The sequence below is a fragment of the Lepidothrix coronata genome, unplaced genomic scaffold, assembly GCF_001604755.1.
Source record: "Lepidothrix coronata isolate B3197 unplaced genomic scaffold, Lepidothrix_coronata-1.0 Scaffold201, whole genome shotgun sequence".
NCBI lineage: Eukaryota > Metazoa > Chordata > Aves > Passeriformes > Pipridae > Lepidothrix > Lepidothrix coronata.
The window spans coordinates 1,227,197-1,247,987 of NW_016690381.1; the positions used below are offsets into that span (position 1 = coordinate 1,227,197).

A 20,791-nucleotide genomic window follows, 5' to 3' on the forward strand; every position below is an offset into this window, starting at 1 on the left:
TGGGTAAAAGCTTCACTGGCACTGCTAGAGATGGACACCATTTGATTTAGGGCAAGTTCCTGGTAGGATATTCTTCAGATGAGAAAAAAGCTGTAGGTGAAGCACTTACAAGGGAGCACGTGAAAAGACAGGACTGTGCCAGGGGCTGGTCACCCATCCCTCATTCACATTGGTCCCACTCTCAGATCTTTATTTTTCCTGCCCTTTCTCTTACCTGATACTGTCTTAGTGCTTTTGTTGCAAATGTCCAATCAGTATATGAAAACTGTATTTCATAAAGGTACTTCCATTTGGAAATCAGTTCATTTAACGCTTCAATTTGGTTTTTTATAAACACATTTTTAAACCTATTGGCCCTTATTCCATTTGTTCTTTCCTGTAACGAGCACATGAAAATATGAAGGTTTGCAAGCTTTTACACATACACCTTAATGAGCTTCTTAAGTTTCAGTTCTGTAGTATGTGGGCTGCATTTCTCCACATTCACATAACATGGCAGTAAAGGTTAGAGTACTTAAAATTTGGAGAATTCAGTAAAGTGGTTGAATGGATAAAATTCAATTTAATAGGATCTTTATTTTAAATAGAGTATGCTTCTTTTAGGTTAACGGAAAAGAACCAGATGATGAAAATCTCAATAAATCTGAAATAAGCCAAGTTTTTGAGATTGCACTTAAAAGGAACTTGCCTGTGAATTTTGAGGTATGTTTATTTTACAAGCTCTAGATTTGTTTTTATTAGAGTATTAAGGGTACACATTAAGTTGAGTCTCTCCTAGATAAACCCAAACAACTGACTTTTAACGTGTCTTGTTAGTTGTGAATACACTTTTACCTTTGATAGACACCCTGATTGTCTGAGTTTATATGGCAAAGGGAAGAAAAAGGAAAATCCACCTGTTCACAAATTCATGCCCTAAAATCATCACATGAGTGAACAGCCATGCTGTGGTTGTCTGTGCAATCTTTTTTCCAAGCTTTTTGAAAAATCAGTTTTACAGTGAAGAACCAAAACATAACCCCCCATTAATGGTTAGAACATGGAAGTGCAGAACCGAGGCAAAAGAGTAGAGCTCACTCTGAAAGACAAGGATGGAAGTATTTGCTTAATTAAGCACTGATCTGGACCACCCTCGAGGTGCAGAATCTCACAAGTAGGTTTCTTTTCTTGCCATGGGGTGACCTCATGTGCATCTGACTTTCCTTTCCCTTTGGCCTGGCTGCTTGCTGCCTCTTTGCCTCTCCTTGATCATTTCAGTTATCTTAAATCAGGAGCTTCCACAGGAGCATCTCTGTTTCACTAAAATATTAATTTATCGTGCTGCTTTCCTGAGCTGGCAGAGTAACGTTTAAGTCAACTATCTGAATTATTATAGTAAGAAAATGCAGTTGTGTGTAACTGAATTGCTTCTGAAACCATTGTATGAAATTTTACATGAAACTTTCAATTATTGCAGATTAGCCTGAGCATCACTGGTAAAAATACACTGTGGGTGGAAGCTCTGAATTAATTCTTACTTTTTGACTATATGGATATTTTGAAGTATGATGTGATGTGAATGGAGTTAAAAGACTAAATCTGTAGTGGGCAGCTGTCTCTTAGATGTCTCGAGAATTCTTCAGAACTCCAGAGTTCAGAGATCAGAATTTCTGAACTAAAATGCTGGATGCTAAGGAATTGCTTTCTCTGTAATGTTTTCTTACTGTACCATGATATATTTAATGAGGTGATGTTACCTGTGGGGAAGTACACACTGATAAAATAGAACAGTCATATTTCAATACTGAAAAAGTAAATCAGTAAATTAAGTAAAATGGGTTAATGACTTACATGTCAATACTGTTTACTGCTTGCTGCATCTGATCTTTTAAAAGTATGTGCTTATTTGGGTGGGATGATGTTATTAGCGTGAGTATGATTTACATTTTGGATTGTATGAGAATCTAAAATCTCTTTATCCGTAGTTCTTGAGAGAAGTTTGCTATAACCAATGTGCCCTACCATTTTTAATAAGTGTTTATCACGCTTTCACTCAGTTTTTCCCTCTGAAACAGGTGACCAAGGAAAGTGGTCCTCCCCATATGAAGAGTTTTGTAACCAAGGTGTCAGTTGGAGAATTCATGGGTGAAGGTGAAGGAAAGAGCAAGAAGATCTCAAAGAAAAATGCTGCAATAGCAGTCCTAGAAGAACTGAAAAAATTGCCACCCCTTCCTACGGTTGAGAAAATGAAGCCACGAATCAAAAAGAAAACAAAATCAATAGTGAAGGTAAGAGACAAAGGGTTGGAAATTTGACTGTGCAAACAGTCATCAGGGGAGAGGCTTTTCTGAGTCAATTATAAACTCTCTTGAGCTGCTCAGTCTTTGCCAGCACAAATGAACTGGTACTTTGTTCCCACTCTAACGGGGTTCTGACACCACTCTCATAGCATTTATCAGTAAATTCAGGATGAAAGAGAAACCTTATACAGGAATGACTGGCACATAAAAATCAAGCTCTGACTTTCAAGCCTCAGACTTTACAGCTTCGGATTTTGCTTGATTTTGCTCGTGCAAATTCTCTGCAAGCCTGCCCCTCCTAATATAGCAGGATTAGAACTTGTAAAGCTATTAGCAGGGGTAGGTTACATGTGGTCAAGTGTGACAGCAGAGCCAAATAAATTGAGTATTTCCCTTTGGCTGTGACACTGTTTCATTAAGCAGCTTTTATTTCAGTATTTTTAAATTCCAGAGATGAGTGAATTCAGTGGCACACTGCATTTTGTCTATTGAACCAAACAGTCACAAATTTTGGCTTATTTCCTAAACATTGTTCTACGTAGCTGCAAACAAGTCCAGAATATGGTCAAGGAATGAATCCCATTAGCAGACTTGCCCAGATACAGCAGGCCAAGAAGGAGAAGGAGCCTGAGTACATGCTGATCACAGAACGTGGGCTGCCCCGGCGCAGGGAGTTCGTGATGCAGGTTGGTGTGTTCACTGCACAAATTTGGTGCCTGGCTGGGATCTCTTTGGTTTTTTCTTATGGTAATCAGGTTGTCGTGATGACAGAGAGATTTAACAGGATTACAGCCAGATTTCCATGACATGATTTAACAAAATATCTAATGGGTTACATTCACAGGAGATAAAGGTTCAGGAAAAGTAATCTGAGTCAGGTTTAAAAACAAAATTGCATAGGGCACCAGAAGTCTATGTTGTAACTGCCTGATGTTTTAATTAACAGGAACATTAATATTCTGTTAAGAGATACTGAGCTGCTTATTTTTTGTAAAATAGGATTTATTAACACTAACCTGGGTACCCAAAGATGATGAAATACAGCTGTTTGTGTGCTTTCTGTTTGGGTATTTTGTGCTTGAAGGTCAATGACATTGATAATAAATCACAACTTCCTTAGAACAATGATCACTAGAATGATTTTGTGACTCCAGGCCTGCTGGAGACACAGATCACTTGTAAGGGAATTCCTTCACTACTGCTTAAGAATTGATTTGTTTTTTCTTCCTCTTCTGCCCAGGTGAAGGTTGGTGTACACACAGCTGAAGGAATGGGCACAAACAAAAAGGTTGCTAAACGCAATGCAGCTGAAAATATGTTGGAAATCTTAGGTTTTAAAGTCCCTCAACCTCAACCTCCAAAACCAGCATTAAAGACAGAAGAGAAGGTGAGTCTTGAGGAACCAATGGATCCTTAATGCTGCAGCAAAGGCTGGGCTGATAAGGGTGGGAAATTCGTGCTCTCTGCCCTAGCCAGGAAACAGTTGTGTTGAGGGGACTGTTCTCTAACAAATAGTGTGCTTTGGACACGTTAAGTGTTCTGTTTTTCAAGTAAATCAAAGTCTGATCAGAAGGCTAAATGAATGCATTTCTGCTTTATGGAATGGCTCAGAACCTGTGATAATTGATGTGTTGGTGTTAGAAACTTGCAGACCTGAAGGTTTCAGGATTCTGGTAGCAATAATTTTATACAGCCTTGTCACCTGTTGCAGTGGAAAGTTTGTTACAGGTCTCTCTGGTGGGTCCCTGAGCAGGCAAGGAGCCTTGTGCTCTGCTGGGGATTCAGCAGATGTTACCAGGGAGTTCAGACAGCACATCTGGGGTTAGTTTACTCCTTTTCATGTATGTGCTCATATGTGTCCAGTGTGCTCTCCTCAGCAGTACCAATAACTAACAGCAGTTTAACTGGCTTTATTCTAGTATCTGGTTCTGAGTATGAGTGTTCCTAATACTACTTCTCTGGACTGTGGATAGTTTTAGTCCTTCAGTGAATAAGAATCACTGAACTTTTCTCGGTAGTGATGTAATAATTGAGATTTTTGAATAATAATTTCTTCAGTAAAATTTTGGCTGGTCAGATCACCTGCATCTTGAAAACTTTAAAACTTGAGGGTGGTGGTGTGAATTTTAAAGGGATACTGTGAGTCTGAGTTCTTTACCTTTTATTTTTAAGACCCCAGTGAAGAAACCAGGTGATGGAAGAAAAGTCACCTTCTTTGAGCCGGGCTCTGAAGAGACTCCAGCCAGTGAGTAACCTGGGTGAAAGCATGACCCTGGTGGGGGGCTCAGATCTGTTCCCCGTGTCCCCAGCAGTGCCACTGAGCACTCTGGGACGAGCAGGGCTGTGCAGCTGCTGCCTTGCAAACTAAATGGAGCCCCTGGGAAGGTTCTGTTCAAAGTCCAAAGAGTTTATTCCTCCCGAGGCCCTTTTTCTTGGGATAGAGAAAGGGTGTCAGCACTAACTGGAACTGGTCGTCCTAAAGCAGAGGTGGAGCGAGAAGGAATGGCCTTGTCCAGAACCACCTCTGTCTGTGCCTGGTCTCTGATGACAGAGCAGGGGCTGTGCCTGCACTTGTTTCAGGCAGTGGATGGTTGTGGGGGTCACACCCAGGTGACAGGCTGGAACTAAAACACCCCAAACCTGTCCACCCGTGTCCAGGCATTGCTTTCTGGAATGTCAGCTGGTGAGAGGAGTCAGAGTGGAAAGTTTGTCTATCACCACAGGTTTCTGTTCTGGAGAGCATGTTTCAGGTGCTTTATGTGTTTAAGTATAACTTTGCTGCTTAAATTATAAATAGCTGAGATTGACTTGGACTTTAGTAATATTTTACTGCACCCAGAAGATCTTGAGTAAACTTCCTGACTTCCTATTCAGATTTTGCTATCCCTGCTTTCTTCCATCTACACATTTTTGGTTTTCATGCTTAGACTTGAAACAGCTCAGTCCTGCAGAACTTCATTTGTTTGCTCTGCCATAAGTAATTCCTCAGTTTATTTCAGTAGCACTGTCTTCTCCACCTTTCTTGAGCCACCTCTGCAATTTTCCCCCACAGCTCTGTATGAGTTCCCTTTGGAAAGCTGTTCTTATCCCTCCTTTAATCTATCTTATGCCATAATGTCAGTAAATTGCTATCAATTGGCTGTGGCTGGATGTTTGCTGTAAACAGTCAAGTCTTGCCTCTTCACACTGTGCTAATGTTCCGTTTTACCTTTCCTCCCTGCTTGTTCGCACAATATATAGTTTAACCTTTGTGGACCATCTGCCACTCTCTTTACATTATTTAACAGTGGCTCTGGCCATTCTGTGGTTTCATTATTTGCTCCTGCAGTTTTAAATGATGAAATAAAAAATTCTGAAAGCAAAAGATCGATCTAGAATGTGGTTGCAGCTGTCGGAGGTGTCTGTGGGCTTGACTGACCTGGAGAAACTGCTCCTGGAGGTAGAGGGGCTCCTTTGGCAGGAGCAGGTGTTGCCCAGAGTCAGTAACTCTGTCTCAGTGATGCTGAAGCCTTGATTGGGCTCACCAAGTTTGTTGGTAGTTTGAAAGAGACTTGAAACAAATTATTTTTTTCCCAAGTGGCTTTTGCTGCCTGTGCCGGCGGGAGGGCTCCCAAACAGCGGCTCTGCAGCGTGCACCTCTCCCCTCGCAGGTAATAAAGAAGATGAGTTTCGGATGCCTTATCTCAGCCATCAGCAGCTTCCTGCTGGAATTCTTCCCATGGTCCCTGAGGTTGCCCAGGCTGTAGGAGCCAACCAAGGACACCACACCAAAGAGTTCAGCCGGGCAGCTCCCAACCCTGCCAAGGCGACGGTGACGGCGATGATCGCCCGGGAGCTGCTCTACGGGGGCACCTCTCCCACTGCCGAGACCATACTGAAGAGCAGCAACTCCTCAGGCCACGTCCCCCACGGACCCCTGACCAGGCCCTCCGAGCAGCTGGACTATCTCTCCAACGTTCAAGGAATCCAGGTAAATGTTCAGCCTTGTGAGATTTCTGCCAGAGCTCTCCAAGCTGGCCCAACCTGTTTGTTCTAAAGCTTTTTAGTTCTGACGGTGACTGATGTGTTCTGAGGCTGCTTGCTCCACTGAAATTCATGTGAAAGTTTTACTTTACCTGTGACATGTACTGAACTTTACAGCTTTTTTATTTAGTTTTCAAATGTGCGTTTCTGGGCCACCCTCAGCCCTGATTCACTGCTACTCTGAGGTCTTGGAAGAACAAAATCAAAGTGCATTTTCTGAAAATTGTCCCAGTGGGCACTTGAATTTGGCTGATCTGAAATCAGGTTCTTTCACTAATCTTTCATACATTAACATTTGCTGTAGGCTGTGCATTTTCCTATGTTTGGTGCTCGGTGGATTAAAAAGCATAATATAGAAATTTGAAATGCAGATAGCAGTATTCAGAATAAAGGTCATTAATAAGTAGCCACTTTCATTCAAGAGGCTTGCAGAGCTCCTATGAGTACTTAAAAACATTTTAAGTGAAGTTAAACTTCAATGAGAGTGGTTCTGACTGACAGAATGATGAGGACAAAGGCTCAGCTTCATATATGGGCAAATAATCTGTAGCAATTGTGATACACTTCCTGTACTTGGTTAACTGAAAAGAATTAAATCCTTCTCTTTTCTTCAGGTTGAATATAAAGACTTTCCAAAAAATAACAAGAACGAGTTTGTATCTCTTATAAACTGTTCCTCTCAGCCACCACTGATCAGCCATGGGATTGGAAAGGATGTGGAGTCTTGCCACGACATGGTATGATGAACATTGCTGAAATGCTGCTCTTGGACCTTCCCTGAGGGAAGACCAAGGCTTATATAACTGCTGGGAGCAAGGACTTGGATGCTGTACAGCTCCCTGGCTAATTCTTGTCTAGTATTTCACAGGTTGCTGAAATAATGATTAATAATATCAGAATCTAAATAATCTAATCTGGTCAACGTGTGCTCAAAAAGCACATTTGGTCTACAAAAAGCACATTTGCTTCATCTTGATATTATTTGCATGAGCACATGATGGTAAATGTACAAAAAGGAACTTATAAACCATAAGAGCCTCTCCAGCTTATTTTCCTATTATATCAGAATGGGTTGATGTTTCACTGGGAACTGTGATAGTTGGGTTCACGTTCTCAGACTTCCTGCTGGAGTGGAATCCCAAGTGGAAGAAATGCAGTTCAGCAGTGGATAGCAGGAGACACTCTAAATCTGTTCAGCTCCCTTTATAAATAAGACCTTTTGTTAACAGTGGCTGCAATATTTCTTTGTGAAAGAATGAGCCTGCCAGACTGAAAGCTGCAGGGGACTTTGGCTATAAAAGACTTCAGGTGGAGCTGACAGGATGTTCCCAGTCTGCTCCCATTTGGAGGGACTGTTCTTGTTCTTCTGGACTCCAGAGGTGACCCCAGTGCAGCCTGAAGGAATCGTTTCCAATATGTGAATACACTTAGGAAACCCGAGTTTACTTATTTTTATACTAAAAACTGTTGCAGTACTTTTCTATTTTATATAATTTGATTGTTTGATCTTTGTCACTTATATTTTCATGCTCATTCTATGTCCTGCTGTGCAGAGCTCCTGTCAGACCGAGCACAGGGGTTAGGGCAGGAGGGAGAAGAGGAAAGGGCAGCTGGTTTGGAGCTTAAATCATGAGCCCCTTCCTCTGGTCAGGGTTCATCTGTCACTGAGGCACCTGCCAGAGTCAGGGACATGCTGGAAAACTGCACCTGAAATTGGTCTGAATGAAGTTGAAAAAAAATGTCAAAGGAGGGGACTGACCTTGGCCTGGGCCATGTCACACTGGCCCTGTTAAAGAGTCATGTGTGCCTACCTGTACTGTATTTTTGATTCTTGTGTAACTTGCTTTCTTTTTTGGCAGGGGACTTTTTGGTTCTGTGTATTTTTCTGTCCTTTCTCTTAAGCTCTGCACAGTTTGAGCAGTTAATAGTTTAGTGCCTTTTTTCTTGCTGTTCCTAGTCCTGTGTGAAACAAGTGCTGTGGGAATCCCCCAGTCACAGCACCATCCCACTGGTTAATGAAGCAAGATGAAATTCTACCCCATTGCGTTTTCCACCATAATTATGCATCTTAAAAAATATATCACCAAAATTAGAACATTTGGTTGGTTGAAGTGAGTGCTTTCACTAAATTACTGAACTGGCCTGAGGCTGAATTGCTGAGTGCTCTCTCTTCTCTTTAGGCTGCACTGAATATTTTAAAGTTGCTGTCTGAGTTGGACCAACAAACCACAGAGATGCCAAGGACAGGAAATGGACCAATGTCTGTGTGAGTGGGACCCATTGACTTCCCTTGCACTGATGCAAGTTAACCCTGTGAGGGTCTGTAGGCAAATAACATGTGAGGAGTTTTCTTGGCCACAAAATTAAAATGCTGGGGGCTGTTGGCCCTCCAGCAGGACCAGAGGAGGGTTGGATGATCAAGATTGGCATTTTTCATGTGTCAGGTGCAAAGTGCTGACAGGAGTGAGTGGGTGTGAAGTGTGGTGGCTGTGACCCCAGCAGTGGGTGACACGTGACAGGTGTGACCCCAGCAGTGGGTGACCCCAGCCCAGGGTGACAGCTCTGACCCCTGGCAGTTCTGGCCTCCCTCTGCTGAGCTGCCCCTTCCCATTTCTCTGTCAGGAGTGTGACTGTGTAGTGGCACTCAGGGTTTGGGATTTGAGCTGCTCCTCTCCCTCTTCCTCTCTCTCACACTCCTGTGTCTCACATGGAAAGGGATGTGCAGGGGTCAAAGCTCATTTCCAGCAGAAACATGGAGGGGTGGTAAATTAGTCCCTTGAATGGGTTGGGGGGAGAGAAAGTTGAGCCTCTCATTGAGATAATAAGCTCTCAAATTAACAGTGGTGGGATTCCCAAAGCACCAACTGATTGTTATATGCACCCCAAATTCTTTGTATCTGATTTAAAGCATCTTATTCATGGAAACAGTGTTTTGTCTCCTAAGTAACAGGTGTTTTCTCATTTTAGATGTGTGAAACAAGAAATGGAAAGTGACCCTCTCCTCAAACCGGCGAGCGCAAACCCTTTGGGACAAACACTGGACAGCACTGCCTGAAACAGGCTCTTGACTGAACCCAAACCTGAAAGCACCAGAGAAAATCAAATGCTTCCTCTTAATGTAACCTAACTGTTAGAGTGCTACAGTCTCTACAACCTACTGTAGTGTCTAAATCATAACTGTTGCTTTTTCTTCAAACAGTGATACATTTTTAGTTTCATTATGTTGTTTTGATTGAAATGACACTATAAATTTTTCATTTAAAAGTTTCTTAATTGTATCTAGAACAATAGCACAGTTTAGAAACTTTGTCTTCTGAGACTGACATGTTACCTGTGAACTAACTTGGGAAGATCATATCCATGTATGTGGTTATTTTGGTTTTATTGGAATAGCAGCGTTTCACTGGAAACAGGCTGTGTCCCACCATTTTAAAAAGTCCCATATTTTCGCAAACCAACCTTAATTATCCAATGGTTGAATTAATTAAAACACTTTAGGAATTTTAAACTTGGTTTGATCATTTTTGGTTTAATTTCTAGTTTTCTTGAGTGTGGGGTAGGGGAACTCGAATGCAACGTGACTTTCAGTGATCTCTGAGCTGTGTTTTGGGGGACTGTGCGTTGGTGGCTCACAGCTCCTACAGTACAGGATATGATCTCAATGTAGTGCATATAAAACCGCAGATTGATTTTCCTTGAGTGCTTTATACTGTTTAATTACATCTCCATGTAGGGCTGAAAAAAATTACCTATGTTTATATATAACTGTGTTGCTTTTGATGTTGTGTTCCTGCGCACGGAGGGTGCGCGATGAGGTTTGCCTTGGTCCAGGTACAGCACGATAGCCGCGCGAGTTCAGTACTGCTTCCGTTCATTGTTTACGCTGGAATTTTTTCTCCCCATGGAATGTAAGTAAAAACGTAGTGTTTGTCACAAATAAATGGTAATACTAAATTTTTTTTTTTTTTGGGTTAATTTATTCTTGTAATGCCACCACGGGGGCTGCTTTTTTGATAGATTTGTAATGCTTGTGCTCTAGTCCAGGCAGTGTGTGAAGCTGTGGAGTAACTTATGGTGGGTCCCTGCTCGTGCCGTGCAGGGTGTGCAGACCTGGCAGGGAAGGGAATGCGAAGTGACGTGGCTACGGTTTGTTATTTGTGCCACAGTGTGTTAGTGCAGCTTTGTTAATGGGAGCTTACACTGGAGTTTTAAGTGAAACTTAAAAGTCAGCTTAGACGAGGACCCTGGCGCGGCCGGTGGGTGGGACTGCTTCAAGTCTCCACTTTGAAGTTTCCTTGTTTGCTTGGAGTCCCAGCCTTGCCTTGCCTTGTGACTGGGGGGCAGTGCTGCAAACCAGACCTGACACGTGTCCGTGTCTCCTTCGGTGTGTCCTTACCTGCGACCTGTAGCCGTTCCTGCGCTGTGCAGCACCCGCAGGGACTCAGCACCCGCAGGGACTCAGCACCCGCAGGGACTCAGCACCCGCAGGGACTCAGCACCCGCAGGGACTCTGCCACAGAGAGCAGCTCCTGCAGGTGCTGTCTCAGAGCTACGTGTCTTGGCCGTTGTATTTGCATCATCCAAGGCAATCGGGCCACAGGAACTGCAGACCAGATTGCATTGAATCACGTTGGGTTTGATCATGACGAGCAAAAAAAAAAAAACCCAAACATTGTAAAGGTTTTTTTGTTTTTATTTTTTTTTTTTTACATTTGTAGAACTAAAATGCTGTACATTTAAAAATTAAAAGAAACTTGCTAGGCTGAGGCTTTGTATTGCAAATTCTTCCAACTGAGAAAGTCCTTACCAAACAATTCCTATTGGAAAGGGAGCACGCTGACAGTGGTGGGAATGCTCTCCCCACCTGCACCTGCTGCTGCTGAGGAGTTTTCTCCTTGGATGGGACTAGAGCCTGTTATTGTCCCTGGATCCACAGAAACACTTGTTACAGAATATTAAAAAACATTCCCAGAACTTGTTGTTGCTGTTGTTTTGGTTTAGGATATAGACAACTGACCCTTCTTTTGGACAAATCACACCTGAAAGGACTCAGTCTGGAGTCAGCGGGGTTGTTATTCTTAATTCCCCGGTCAAAGTTTAGTAACATATGCAACAGAATTAAATGGAGCTGTACTTGGCAGCTATTTTGTTACCTAAGGATCAAACCAAAATTCTGTTTCAACCCACTGATCAAAGTCAGAAATAGTTTTATTTCCCTCCTACTCTGTAAAGACAAATGGTGGAGGTTCCACAAGTGCCTAACTGCAGGCAGGGATGAGATGTGTGGATACCACTTCACTAGTCTTTTGTGAAGCAACCCCATAGTTGTTTGCTGCTTATAATACTTATACAAGAGTGCATTTTATTATTTGATGAAACAAATTATTTTGTATAGCACTAGCAGGATCCTAAGGAAACAAAATTGTCTTTGATTAAAAATGACACATTATAGTGCTTTTAAACTTTACTCATTCTCCCACTTCCACTTTCACAGTATTTTTAGCAGCCTGCTAATAGAGGATAGTTTAGATTTTAAAAGTCCCATGTTAATGATGCAGGAACCTGTTCTCCACAGAGCTTTTCATGCTTTCACCCTGTTCTTCCACTTGTGTTTATTATTTCCAAACAAAAGACAATCTCTTATGTTTAAATGCCTTTTTCAGTCCAGAAGGGAGATCATTGCTCCCAAAGCAGGCAGTCCTGGTGGTCACTGTCAACACCCCGTTGGTACAGCCCATGTGCTCACACTCATGTTGGGGTTCAGGAGATGCTGCCACAGCCCCTGTGAGGGCTGGCAGGGAATACAAACACATTCGTCCCAAGCTGTGGTACTTTCAAAAACACCCATGGGATTTTTAGCCTTTTACCCTCACCCTGGGCATGCCCATGAGGCAGGGCAGGGGCTCTGCTGCTATGGGACTTGCACAGAGCAGGCAGAGGGGCACAGGGCGGGAGGTGCCAGCAGTGCCCACCCTGTGCCCAGGCTGGGCTGATGCTCCGGGGAGGAGCTGCAGGGCACAGGCTGCTGCTCTGCCCCGAGGTGCCCACACCAGAGTTCCCACTGCAAGGAGACAGTGGGGAGAACTGGGACTGGAGAGACTTTTGCTGCCTCTTGAGGAACTTCCTGAGTCCAATGAGCCCTGACTGAGCTCAAGAACTCATCTTGCTAAAGACATTTTCCACTTGGTTTTGCCATGGAGAATAAAACCCAGTGAAATCAAATAAATTCAATACTAAGCTCTGCTGCAGCTGTTGAGTACCCCAGACCTTCTCACTTTCCCTTCCTTGCCAAGCTAAGCAACACAAATCATGTTTACAGTTCCTTTTTGCGCTGTGCATGTGACATGGGTTTGCAGTGTAACAAGATTAGTTTTCCCTGTAATCTTCTTTAAAATGTCCTTCCTGTGATTGTCTTTTCATCTTTTGGTGTTCTGGAACTTGGATTAATGGCATTGAGATTTATTCCACAAGTCCTGTTTGATAGGCTGCTTTCAAGATTTAGTTGCCTACAAACACACTTAATCTGGAAAAAGCATTTTAACGGTACCTGAATTAAGCGGTTTCTGCCAAACATCCTGTAAGGCCCATTTATGTCCCTGCAGGATGCGCCTGTAGATACTACTGGACAAGTAAAACAAGGCAGGCTTATCTTTCAGAGCATCTAAAACACCTCCCGTGGCTGCCCCAGGCAGATTTGCAGAGCCTTGGCTGTATTTTGCAAACCAGCCAACAAACTGATCAGGTGCTTTTTCCTGCTTTCATCATGTTTCAAGCACCATCCCTGACCTGCCCTTTCCACAGGTCCCTAGAGATGCTCTCACCTCCCAACCAGCTCAGTCAGGTCACCGAATCCTTGATGAGATGGTAGGACCTGGTGCCAAGGTGCTGGCTTGTGAAGCACCGCAGGACAAGTCACCCTTCTCACACCTTCTCGAGCCTTGGCAGAATCTACGTGTGTTTTACAAACAGAAAAACCCAAAGCATGGAGCAATTACATGATTCTGAGCTAGTCTGGACCAAAGCAGCTTCCTGCAGCACTCAGAGCTGTTCAGCTCCTGCGTTTATTCCCCAGAAACTCCCCTGCTGATGGAAACTGGCTTCCGGCTTTGTGCCTCTCCCTGCCTGTGCCCCTGCGTGATTCCATTTCAACCCCCATCTTTTAGCGGGTGTTATTCCAGGGACAGAAGTTCCCGCCTTCCCCGGGAGGGAGGGCCATGGCTGCAGAACAACGCTGCGATGAGAGGGCGGGCCGTGCTGGGCTGGCCTTGCTGAACACGGAGCGATGCTCACACCGCTGGAGTGCAGGACTCTGGGAATACCTTCCACGTGTGCTCAAGGATGTCATGTGGCACGTCTCCACTAGGTCTGGGTGGCTGGATTCACAGCCCGTTTCCAAGGTGCATTTATAGCTATAAAAGCATCAGTCACGGCAGTGCTTGAATTACAGGCTGGGCTGTTTTCATTCAAGACATCCTTTGTTCTCTGTTCCATTCCTGACGTTACCCAGTGGCAAACTAACGCAACGTGATTTGCCAGCCTCTAGCAGCTAAAAGCAAAGTACCCGACTGTGACACGTACCCCAGGCACGGACACAGACCCGCGCCGAGCCCCGTCCCGGGGAAAACAGGGGGTCATCGGGCGGCCCCCGAACCGCCTGTGGGGCTCCTGCTCCGGGCTGAGGGTGATCAGAGGCGTGAGGGATGTTAGCACCGCACCTGCACGTGCCTTTGGGTGAGTCACTGAACACCTCTGAACCGGTGGGGATTTTTTTTTTCCATTAGGAAGGGAAAATTAGTCACGCTCGCCCGTCCCGGCGAAGCACACCGGCCGCACCTCGGCCCCGGCCGCGCTCCCCCGCCATGAGGCGCCGCGCCCGCCCTGCCCGGCACCGCGAAATGGCGGCCCCACCGCCGCCGGCCGCGCCTCTCGCCCCCTGCACCGGCTCGGGGACCGCGGCAGCCACAGGAGGGCCACAGACGGTCCGGCCCCGCGCGGCCCCTGGGCGGGAAGCGGAGCGGGGCGGGGCGGGCGGGGATCGCGGATGAGGCGGGAGCGGCCCCGCGGCCCCCCCGGTACCGCCCGACATGGCGGCGGCACCGCCCCCTCGGCGCGGGCGGGGCCTGCGCAGCCCATAAAGGGCCTCGCGCGGGGCCCTTCGGCCTCTTTGTGCGGCGCGGCCGAGGTGGGTGTGCGGTCACTTGGGGCTGGGGGCCGCGTGCGGGTGGGCCCTGGATCCCCATGTGCCCGTTCCCGGGGGTCGGCCGTGCCGGTGCGGGTGTCTGCCCGCGGCACCTCGCTGCCTGCCCGCTGAGGCCTCCGCTCGGCCTCCGGCCCGGCCCAAAGGCTCCTTGCGGGGCTCCGCCCGCGTTCCCGGTGAGGGGCCGGCTGTCGCGGGCGGGCCACACAGAGCTCTCTGCACCCGCCCGGGCGCTCGCTGGTGGAGTGATGACTCTTTCCCCGTCAGAGCGACAGTGTTGAGCACTGCTGTCCAAGCCAGATCGTGTCTGATGCACCAGCGGAGCCGCCGCCGGGCCCGGGGGCGGTCGAGGGCTGGTAATGACTGTTCCTCAGTGCTGACTGTTCCTTGTTTCCTTGCAGGGCGAGCCGGAGCCCGGGACGCCTCTGGGACCCCCATGACCGGGGCCAGGCCGGCGATGGGGGCACGTACCCGGGGTGTGCCGCAGGGTCTGAGCCCCTGCGGGGGGGGAGCGGTGAGTGCGTAAAGTGACTGTGCGTTAGTGGTTTAAATATATACGTTTAAATATATAATTTTTAATATGTTCAAATATATTTATTTCTGCGTATATGCACATATAAATAAATTGCTCCTGCAACGCGTTGGTGTCCCTGGAGAGCTGTCACGTGTGGTACGGCCGCTGGCCGGGTCCCTCTCCCCGCGGGACAGGGGCTGCAGCCCGGGCAGGGCGGTGGGTGCTGGCCCCGGGGTGGTCCGGGGGTCCTGCCCCGCCACGGGCAGTGCTGGGCACTCCGGGTCCCGGTGCTCACGGCCCAGCTGTGCCTCCCTGCGGCCTGCACGGCTCCTGCTGCAGGAGCCTCACACGGACAGAAGGCCTGGGCCTGCAAAAAGTAATAAGCTATTAATCTCTGCTTGTTGCCTCTTTTATGTGCCTTGACTGTGTTGTTCTCTGCTCTGGAACCCCCATACGTAGGTGTTTGTTCTTAATTTTTGCGGGGAATATTTCCCTGTCCCTTGTGCCTGTTGAGCCTACTGACCAGCCAGCTGTTTTTGGGGAAAGAACAGCATGAACTCCCTCACTGCCCATGGATCTGCTGGGGGAGGTGGGAGTGTGGCACAGCTGCACTGGGGGAGCAGCCACAGCTCCTGGGAACCTGCTGGTGTAAGTGATGACTAAATTTTTTCCCCATCAGAGCGACAGTGTTGATTTCTTGCTCTTCAAGCCAGATCATGTCTGATGCACCAGCAGGGAAGTGCTGTTGTGTTCCACGCCCTGGCAGAGCCTGGTGCTGACTATTCCCTTTGGCTTTACCCACAGGGCACTGTGAAGGCAGAGACAGGGGGTTGAGCCTCTGGGAGACCTCAAGTGTGAAGGCTGCAGCTGGCAGTGATGGTATGGTGAGAGCAGCTGTCTGTTTTGCTCCACTATGCTTGCACTCTAGCAAATAATGGTAAGTCTTAAAAGTAATTGTGAATCACATGTTAAAATTAAATTGAAATAAATAAAAAAAAGAGGGGGGAGGAAATACCTTTTTCTGCAAGGGAGTTGCTCCCACTTTGTCCCTAGGGACTAGACAGATGTGAGTATTGTAGAGATGAAGGTGCAGAGATTTCCCTCGTGCATGAGCGTTGGAATGAGGTCCTCTGGGCCTCCTGTTCCAGCATGTCCAAAGTGGCAGATGTGGCTTGTGAAAAAAACAGCAGGGCAGGAAGTCTGCAAGCTGCACTTGCTGTGTGCTGAGCTGGAGCAGCACAGGGGCTTACAGCTCTGTCCTGTTGGTTTCCCTGCTGCACTGTGTTCAGAGGCTCACTGAGGACACCCTGCACAGACAGGTGGGTGATGGGCTGCCCCAGTAAGGGACAGGAACTGTTCTGACTGAAGTGTGTCCCTTTAAGAGGTGCTGCTGGTTGAGCCTTGTCTGCCCTGCCCCTTGCTGGCCAGGGTGTTGAGGGAGTGTAAAGGGATTGCAGATGTGGGCATGGCTTTGCCATGACCTCTGTCCCAGTGGATCTGCTGGGGGAGTTGGAGTGTGGCACAGCTGCACTGGGTGAGCAGCCACAGCTCCTGGGGACCTGCTGGTGTAAGTGATGACTAAATTTTTTCCCCATCAGAGCGACAATGTTGATTTCTTGCTTTTCAAGCCAGATCATGTCTGATGCACCAGCAAGGAAGTGCTGCTGTGTCCCATGCCCTGGCAGAGCCTAGTGCTGACTATTCCCTTTGGCTTTACCCACAGGGCACTGTGAAGGCAGAGGCGGGGTTGAGCCTCTGGGAGACCTCAAGTGAAGGCTGCAGCTGGCAGTGATGGTGTGGTGAGGGCAGTTGACTGTTTTGCTCTACCGTGTGTGCCCTCTGACAGTGAAGAATGGTAAGTATTGGATCCACTTATGTTAACTGGCTTAAAAAAGAAGGAAAAAATACCTTTCTGCAAGGGAGTTGCTTCTGCTGTGCTTTTAACAGCTTAATGTGTGTGAAGATTGGGCAGAGTAAAGACTTGAGTGTTGCAGAAAGGGCCCTTTTAAGTGTTAGACCACAGTATCAGTCCCTGTTAAAATACTCCAGTTTCCTGCAGGGATTAATGCTTTGTCAGTTGTTCTGGATGTGAAGATTTTTCACGTGATTGTTTTAATGTTCAGCTGAAGAGCATCTGTCACAGTGACTTCAGCCTTGTTTTCCCCTACCAGATGGGCAGTGCTGATGCAAACTTTTTTAGCCACATGGGTTCCAAAGGTGCATGATGCCTTCATGGCATATAAGGAGGCTCCTCTGCAGGGTGTGCTGCACGCTCCAAGGCAACACTAGAGGCTGCACCTACCATAGTAACACTGACATGTAACACTGATGTGTGTGAACAACTTGAGGATCAAAAGTGAAAGAATTCTTGCTTTCTGAAGATCCCAAATAAATGGCAGAGAGCTCTGACAGGTTTCAGTTTTAAGGGAATAAATATATTATTTTTGTCTTGCCCCATTTAAGCAGTGTTAAAATGAAGGGCTGCTTGAAAAGTCAGGGGGCTTTTGTTCTTTAAACTTCATTAGTTTTTGCTCCTTTGAATGGGAGGTTTTCAATGCCTTGAGAAGGGGGTCAAAGTCAGCTTCCAGAAATGTGTCTGTTGGCAAGAGAGGGATTGCTTTGGTGTCCTTTTTCTTCACGATCAACTATGTGACACCTGAAAACCTGTTTGGTTAAGATTTCACTAAAGCTTTAGAAAATGTGCTTAACAGAACTTCATTGGATAAAACACTTGTTGGCACTGGCTCACTAAGTTCCAGCCCCATGCAGCTGCTCTGTCTCCAGGGGGGCTGAAGTGTCTGAAGAGCAGCACTGTGTCCTGTACCTGTACCCCTGGATGCAAAAGGAAGCAAGTGCTCTGTGTCAGACAGTGGAGCTGGTTGAGCTGACTGAATATGTTTCTCTGGCACTCTGCTCTGTCAGCTCCCCCAGGCTGTTGGCAAGACCTGCTCTAGAAGCTCCCACAGTGCAGTTTAAGTGCATCCTGGGAGCAAGTTTCTGCTCTTTGCAGAGCAACCCTTATCTAATAGGGGGTTTTGAGGGTGCTGGGGGTGAATTTGAAAGCTGTATATTTGCTGTGTGTGGCAGAGTGTTCAGACAAAATAAAATGTTGGCTGTTTTTTTGACAGGTTGAGATTTGTCAGAAGTTGTCCTGGGCCCTGCTGGGGTTTCAGTGTTTTGCTAATGAAGACGGATGCTTCTGCTGCTCCTGTGCTGCTGCCTCAGATCCTTGTCCAAGCCACAGCATTCACATCACCCTGTGACAGCTCTGGCCTTTCTCAGAGCTGGCAGGAGTGATGAATTGGTGTCCTGCCAACTTAGATGGAGGGTGTCACATTTTTTTATCTCCTGGGTATGAGGCATGTAACTGAAATGGATTCTGGAACTTGCTGCATGTTTAATGCAGTTTGGATGCTTTTGTCTGCAGGGGCTGCATTCCCTGCCTGACAGCTCATGTTATCCTGCCCCTGTCATTACAAGCAAGGAAGGCTCTCCTTGGAGCAATGACAAGTACAGGAGGGCCTTGTGTGTAAGGAGAGGAGTCAGGGCTTGGCTCTCCCCTGCCATCCAGAAAGCTTTAGTGGTTCATCTCTGACAGCTTGTGAAGTGAGAAAGTGGCATCTGGGATGCTGCAGTGCAGTGTGTTTTTGTATTGTATAGAGCCTGTTTAATAAAATCTGAGTACTGGGTGAACTCAGCTGGTTACTGAAGTTTTCTTTACATAGTTAACAGCTCATACCTCGATCTCCCACTTGTTAGGGGAGTTGGGAGAGCACGGAGCGCAGTGGTGATGCTGTGTAGGGCTGATGAAGCTGCCTCAAGCCAAGAGAGAAGGCATGATCTCATGGCAGTAGAGCTTGGCTTGGGGCTGTGACTGCTGCTGTGCTGCAGGAGGTGTCATGGGGTCTGTACAGAACAGCGAGTGCTGCAGGTCCCTGGTCTGTGCTGAGGGGAGAGATGCACTCTGTGCATGGCTTCTGGCCAAGGCTCTCCCTCAGCTGCTCCTGGAGCATCTGTGTGGGAGCAGCTGGTGTAGAACACTTGTCTGAGGGGGTTTTGGCTAACCTGGTTCAAGGTTAGATGAGCATGTTCTCAGGTAAGTCACTGGCCTTGCAAAGTCTCCCATACATGAGTCTTACAGGGAAGTGACACAATCTGGGAAGGAAGGGGAAACTTGTCAGGTCTGTGAGGATTTGGATGTTGCCTCTGGTGTGTCAGGAACACCTTTGGCCAGACCTGATGAGGGATTCTGCAGCCTTCCCTGTGTGCTGCTTGGGAAACTGCCAGGTTTGCAGAGCAGGAACATGAAACATGGATTGCTGGGGGAAAAGAAACAAAAGGTATTTCCAATACCAAATTTCTCAGTCCCAGAGAGGTAGTCAAGAGCACCAGGATGCCTTGCTTCCTGTGTCTGCCATACCCCACATCGACTGACTGCACGTCTGCCTCGGCAGGTGACAAAGGTGTGTCAGGGCACTGTGCTGGGCCATGTGCGGGGAGTGGGGAGGGCTGGGGCTGAGACTGGATCTGGGGCTGAGACTGGATCTGGGGCTGAGAATGGAGCTGGGGCTGAGACTGGATCTGGGCCTGGGCCTGGGGCTGGGGCTGAGACTGGGCCTAAGCTAGGCCCAGCCCGGCCAGCAGGGGGCGCTGTGCGGCCGCTCCAGCGGCTCCAGCCCCTCAGAGCTGGGGGGGGGCGGGCGGGCCCAGAACGGGCCGTGCCAGGGGCGCCTCGTTCGGTGTGACCAGAGACCACCCAAACCTGCCACAACTGACCCCAAATGGGCTGTGCCAGGGGCACCTCGTTCGGTGTGACCAGAGACCACCCAAACCTGCCACAACTGACCCCAGAACGGCTGCGTTGGAGCCTCCCAGTTAATGGAGAAACTAGCACAGACTTCTGGGGCTGTAGCACGTGTGGAGCTAAGACAGGCCCATTTGGAAATTTCTTACTGTGGTGCTTTGATAAGAGATGGGCACAGGCAGGTTTTACACTGACTTTAAAGCAGTCTGTCCTCAGAGCTACCCCTGACCTGACCCCTGCTAGCCCTGGTCAGCTCCTGTGTCCACTGGGTGGTTTGACTGAGGAGATGGAATCCAGGAGGAATGTTCTGGACAAAGGCTGACTTGCTTTCTCTGCCCACAGAGCTCCCAGCCAGCTCTGGAGGCCGGCAAAGCACAGTGACCGCATGGGAGTGGCTGAGCAGGGCAGTGGGGACAGGCAGAATTGTTTAGTTGTAACAGGAACAGACCTTGCTGTAGGTACTTGTGTAACTTTCTAAACTGAAACCTGGAGTCATTCACTGGGCTGGTATGTTTAACCAAATGTTTACTTTTCTCAAACAGATCTGTCTCTTGGTGCCATGAGCATCTGAGAGGAAAATGCAACAGATTATTTCTCTGTCTGATGTTGCTTTTAATAGATTTTCATACACAGGGAAAGGTTTAACATTTGTATTCCCAAAGACCCAGGCATATCTTGACTGCATGGTGATGATTATATTCTTTTTAGACCCACCTGTTAGCAGCTGCATTAACTTATAGCAAAGCACAGTCCAGTAACTCATTGCTGCTTCTACTTCTTGTGTGATTTCCTCTTCCATCTCTGCTCAGTGATAGATTGTCAGACACATCACATTACCATGGACAGCCAGTGAAGCACAACTCAGGTTTGTAACTGCCCTAGGAAGATCCAGATTTCAGGACCCTCAAACTGCCCCACAGGCAGTAAGGGGAAGACTCTGTTTTGAAGCAGACTGTTTCTGTCTCCTGCAGCAT

At 47.2% G+C, this 20,791-nt stretch overlaps 1 protein-coding gene and 2 long non-coding RNA genes across 7 annotated transcripts in view; 2 read left to right on the plus strand and 1 right to left on the minus strand.

Moving 5' to 3' along the window:
- The window catches only part of STAU1 (staufen double-stranded RNA binding protein 1), a 29,983-nt gene extending 19,035 nt beyond the window's left edge, over positions 1-10,948 (plus strand). For 2 of the 5 annotated variants that reach the window (XM_017832320.1, XM_017832321.1), the window contains 9 exons: positions 604-702; positions 2,037-2,267; positions 2,822-2,965; positions 3,520-3,666; positions 4,452-4,524; positions 5,930-6,249; positions 6,917-7,039; positions 8,483-8,568; positions 9,270-10,948. In XM_017832320.1, the coding sequence (XP_017687809.1) occupies positions 604-702; positions 2,037-2,267; positions 2,822-2,965; positions 3,520-3,666; positions 4,452-4,524; positions 5,930-6,249; positions 6,917-7,039; positions 8,483-8,568; positions 9,270-9,357 (1,311 nt within the window). In that variant the 3' untranslated portion in view covers positions 9,358-10,948. The remainder of the gene's footprint in view (positions 1-603; positions 703-2,036; positions 2,268-2,821; positions 2,966-3,519; positions 3,667-4,451; positions 4,525-5,929; positions 6,250-6,916; positions 7,040-8,482; positions 8,569-9,269) is intronic. The other 3 variants (XM_017832323.1, XM_017832322.1, XM_017832324.1) reach the window with 3 other exon arrangements.
- Positions 10,949-14,755: 3,807 nt separating this feature from the next.
- On the plus strand, positions 14,756-18,706 carry LOC108505894. The gene is made up of 4 exons (XR_001877622.1): positions 14,756-15,013; positions 15,818-15,950; positions 16,737-16,868; positions 18,142-18,706. It is a non-coding gene; the product is annotated as an uncharacterized LOC108505894 (long non-coding RNA).
- Positions 18,707-18,819: 113 nt separating this feature from the next.
- LOC108505895 lies at positions 18,820-19,532 on the minus strand. The gene is made up of 3 exons (XR_001877623.1): positions 19,434-19,532; positions 19,250-19,332; positions 18,820-19,168 (listed from the first exon to the last, which is right to left on the minus strand). It is a non-coding gene; the product is annotated as an uncharacterized LOC108505895 (long non-coding RNA).
- Between the last annotated feature and the right edge of the window lie 1,259 nt (positions 19,533-20,791).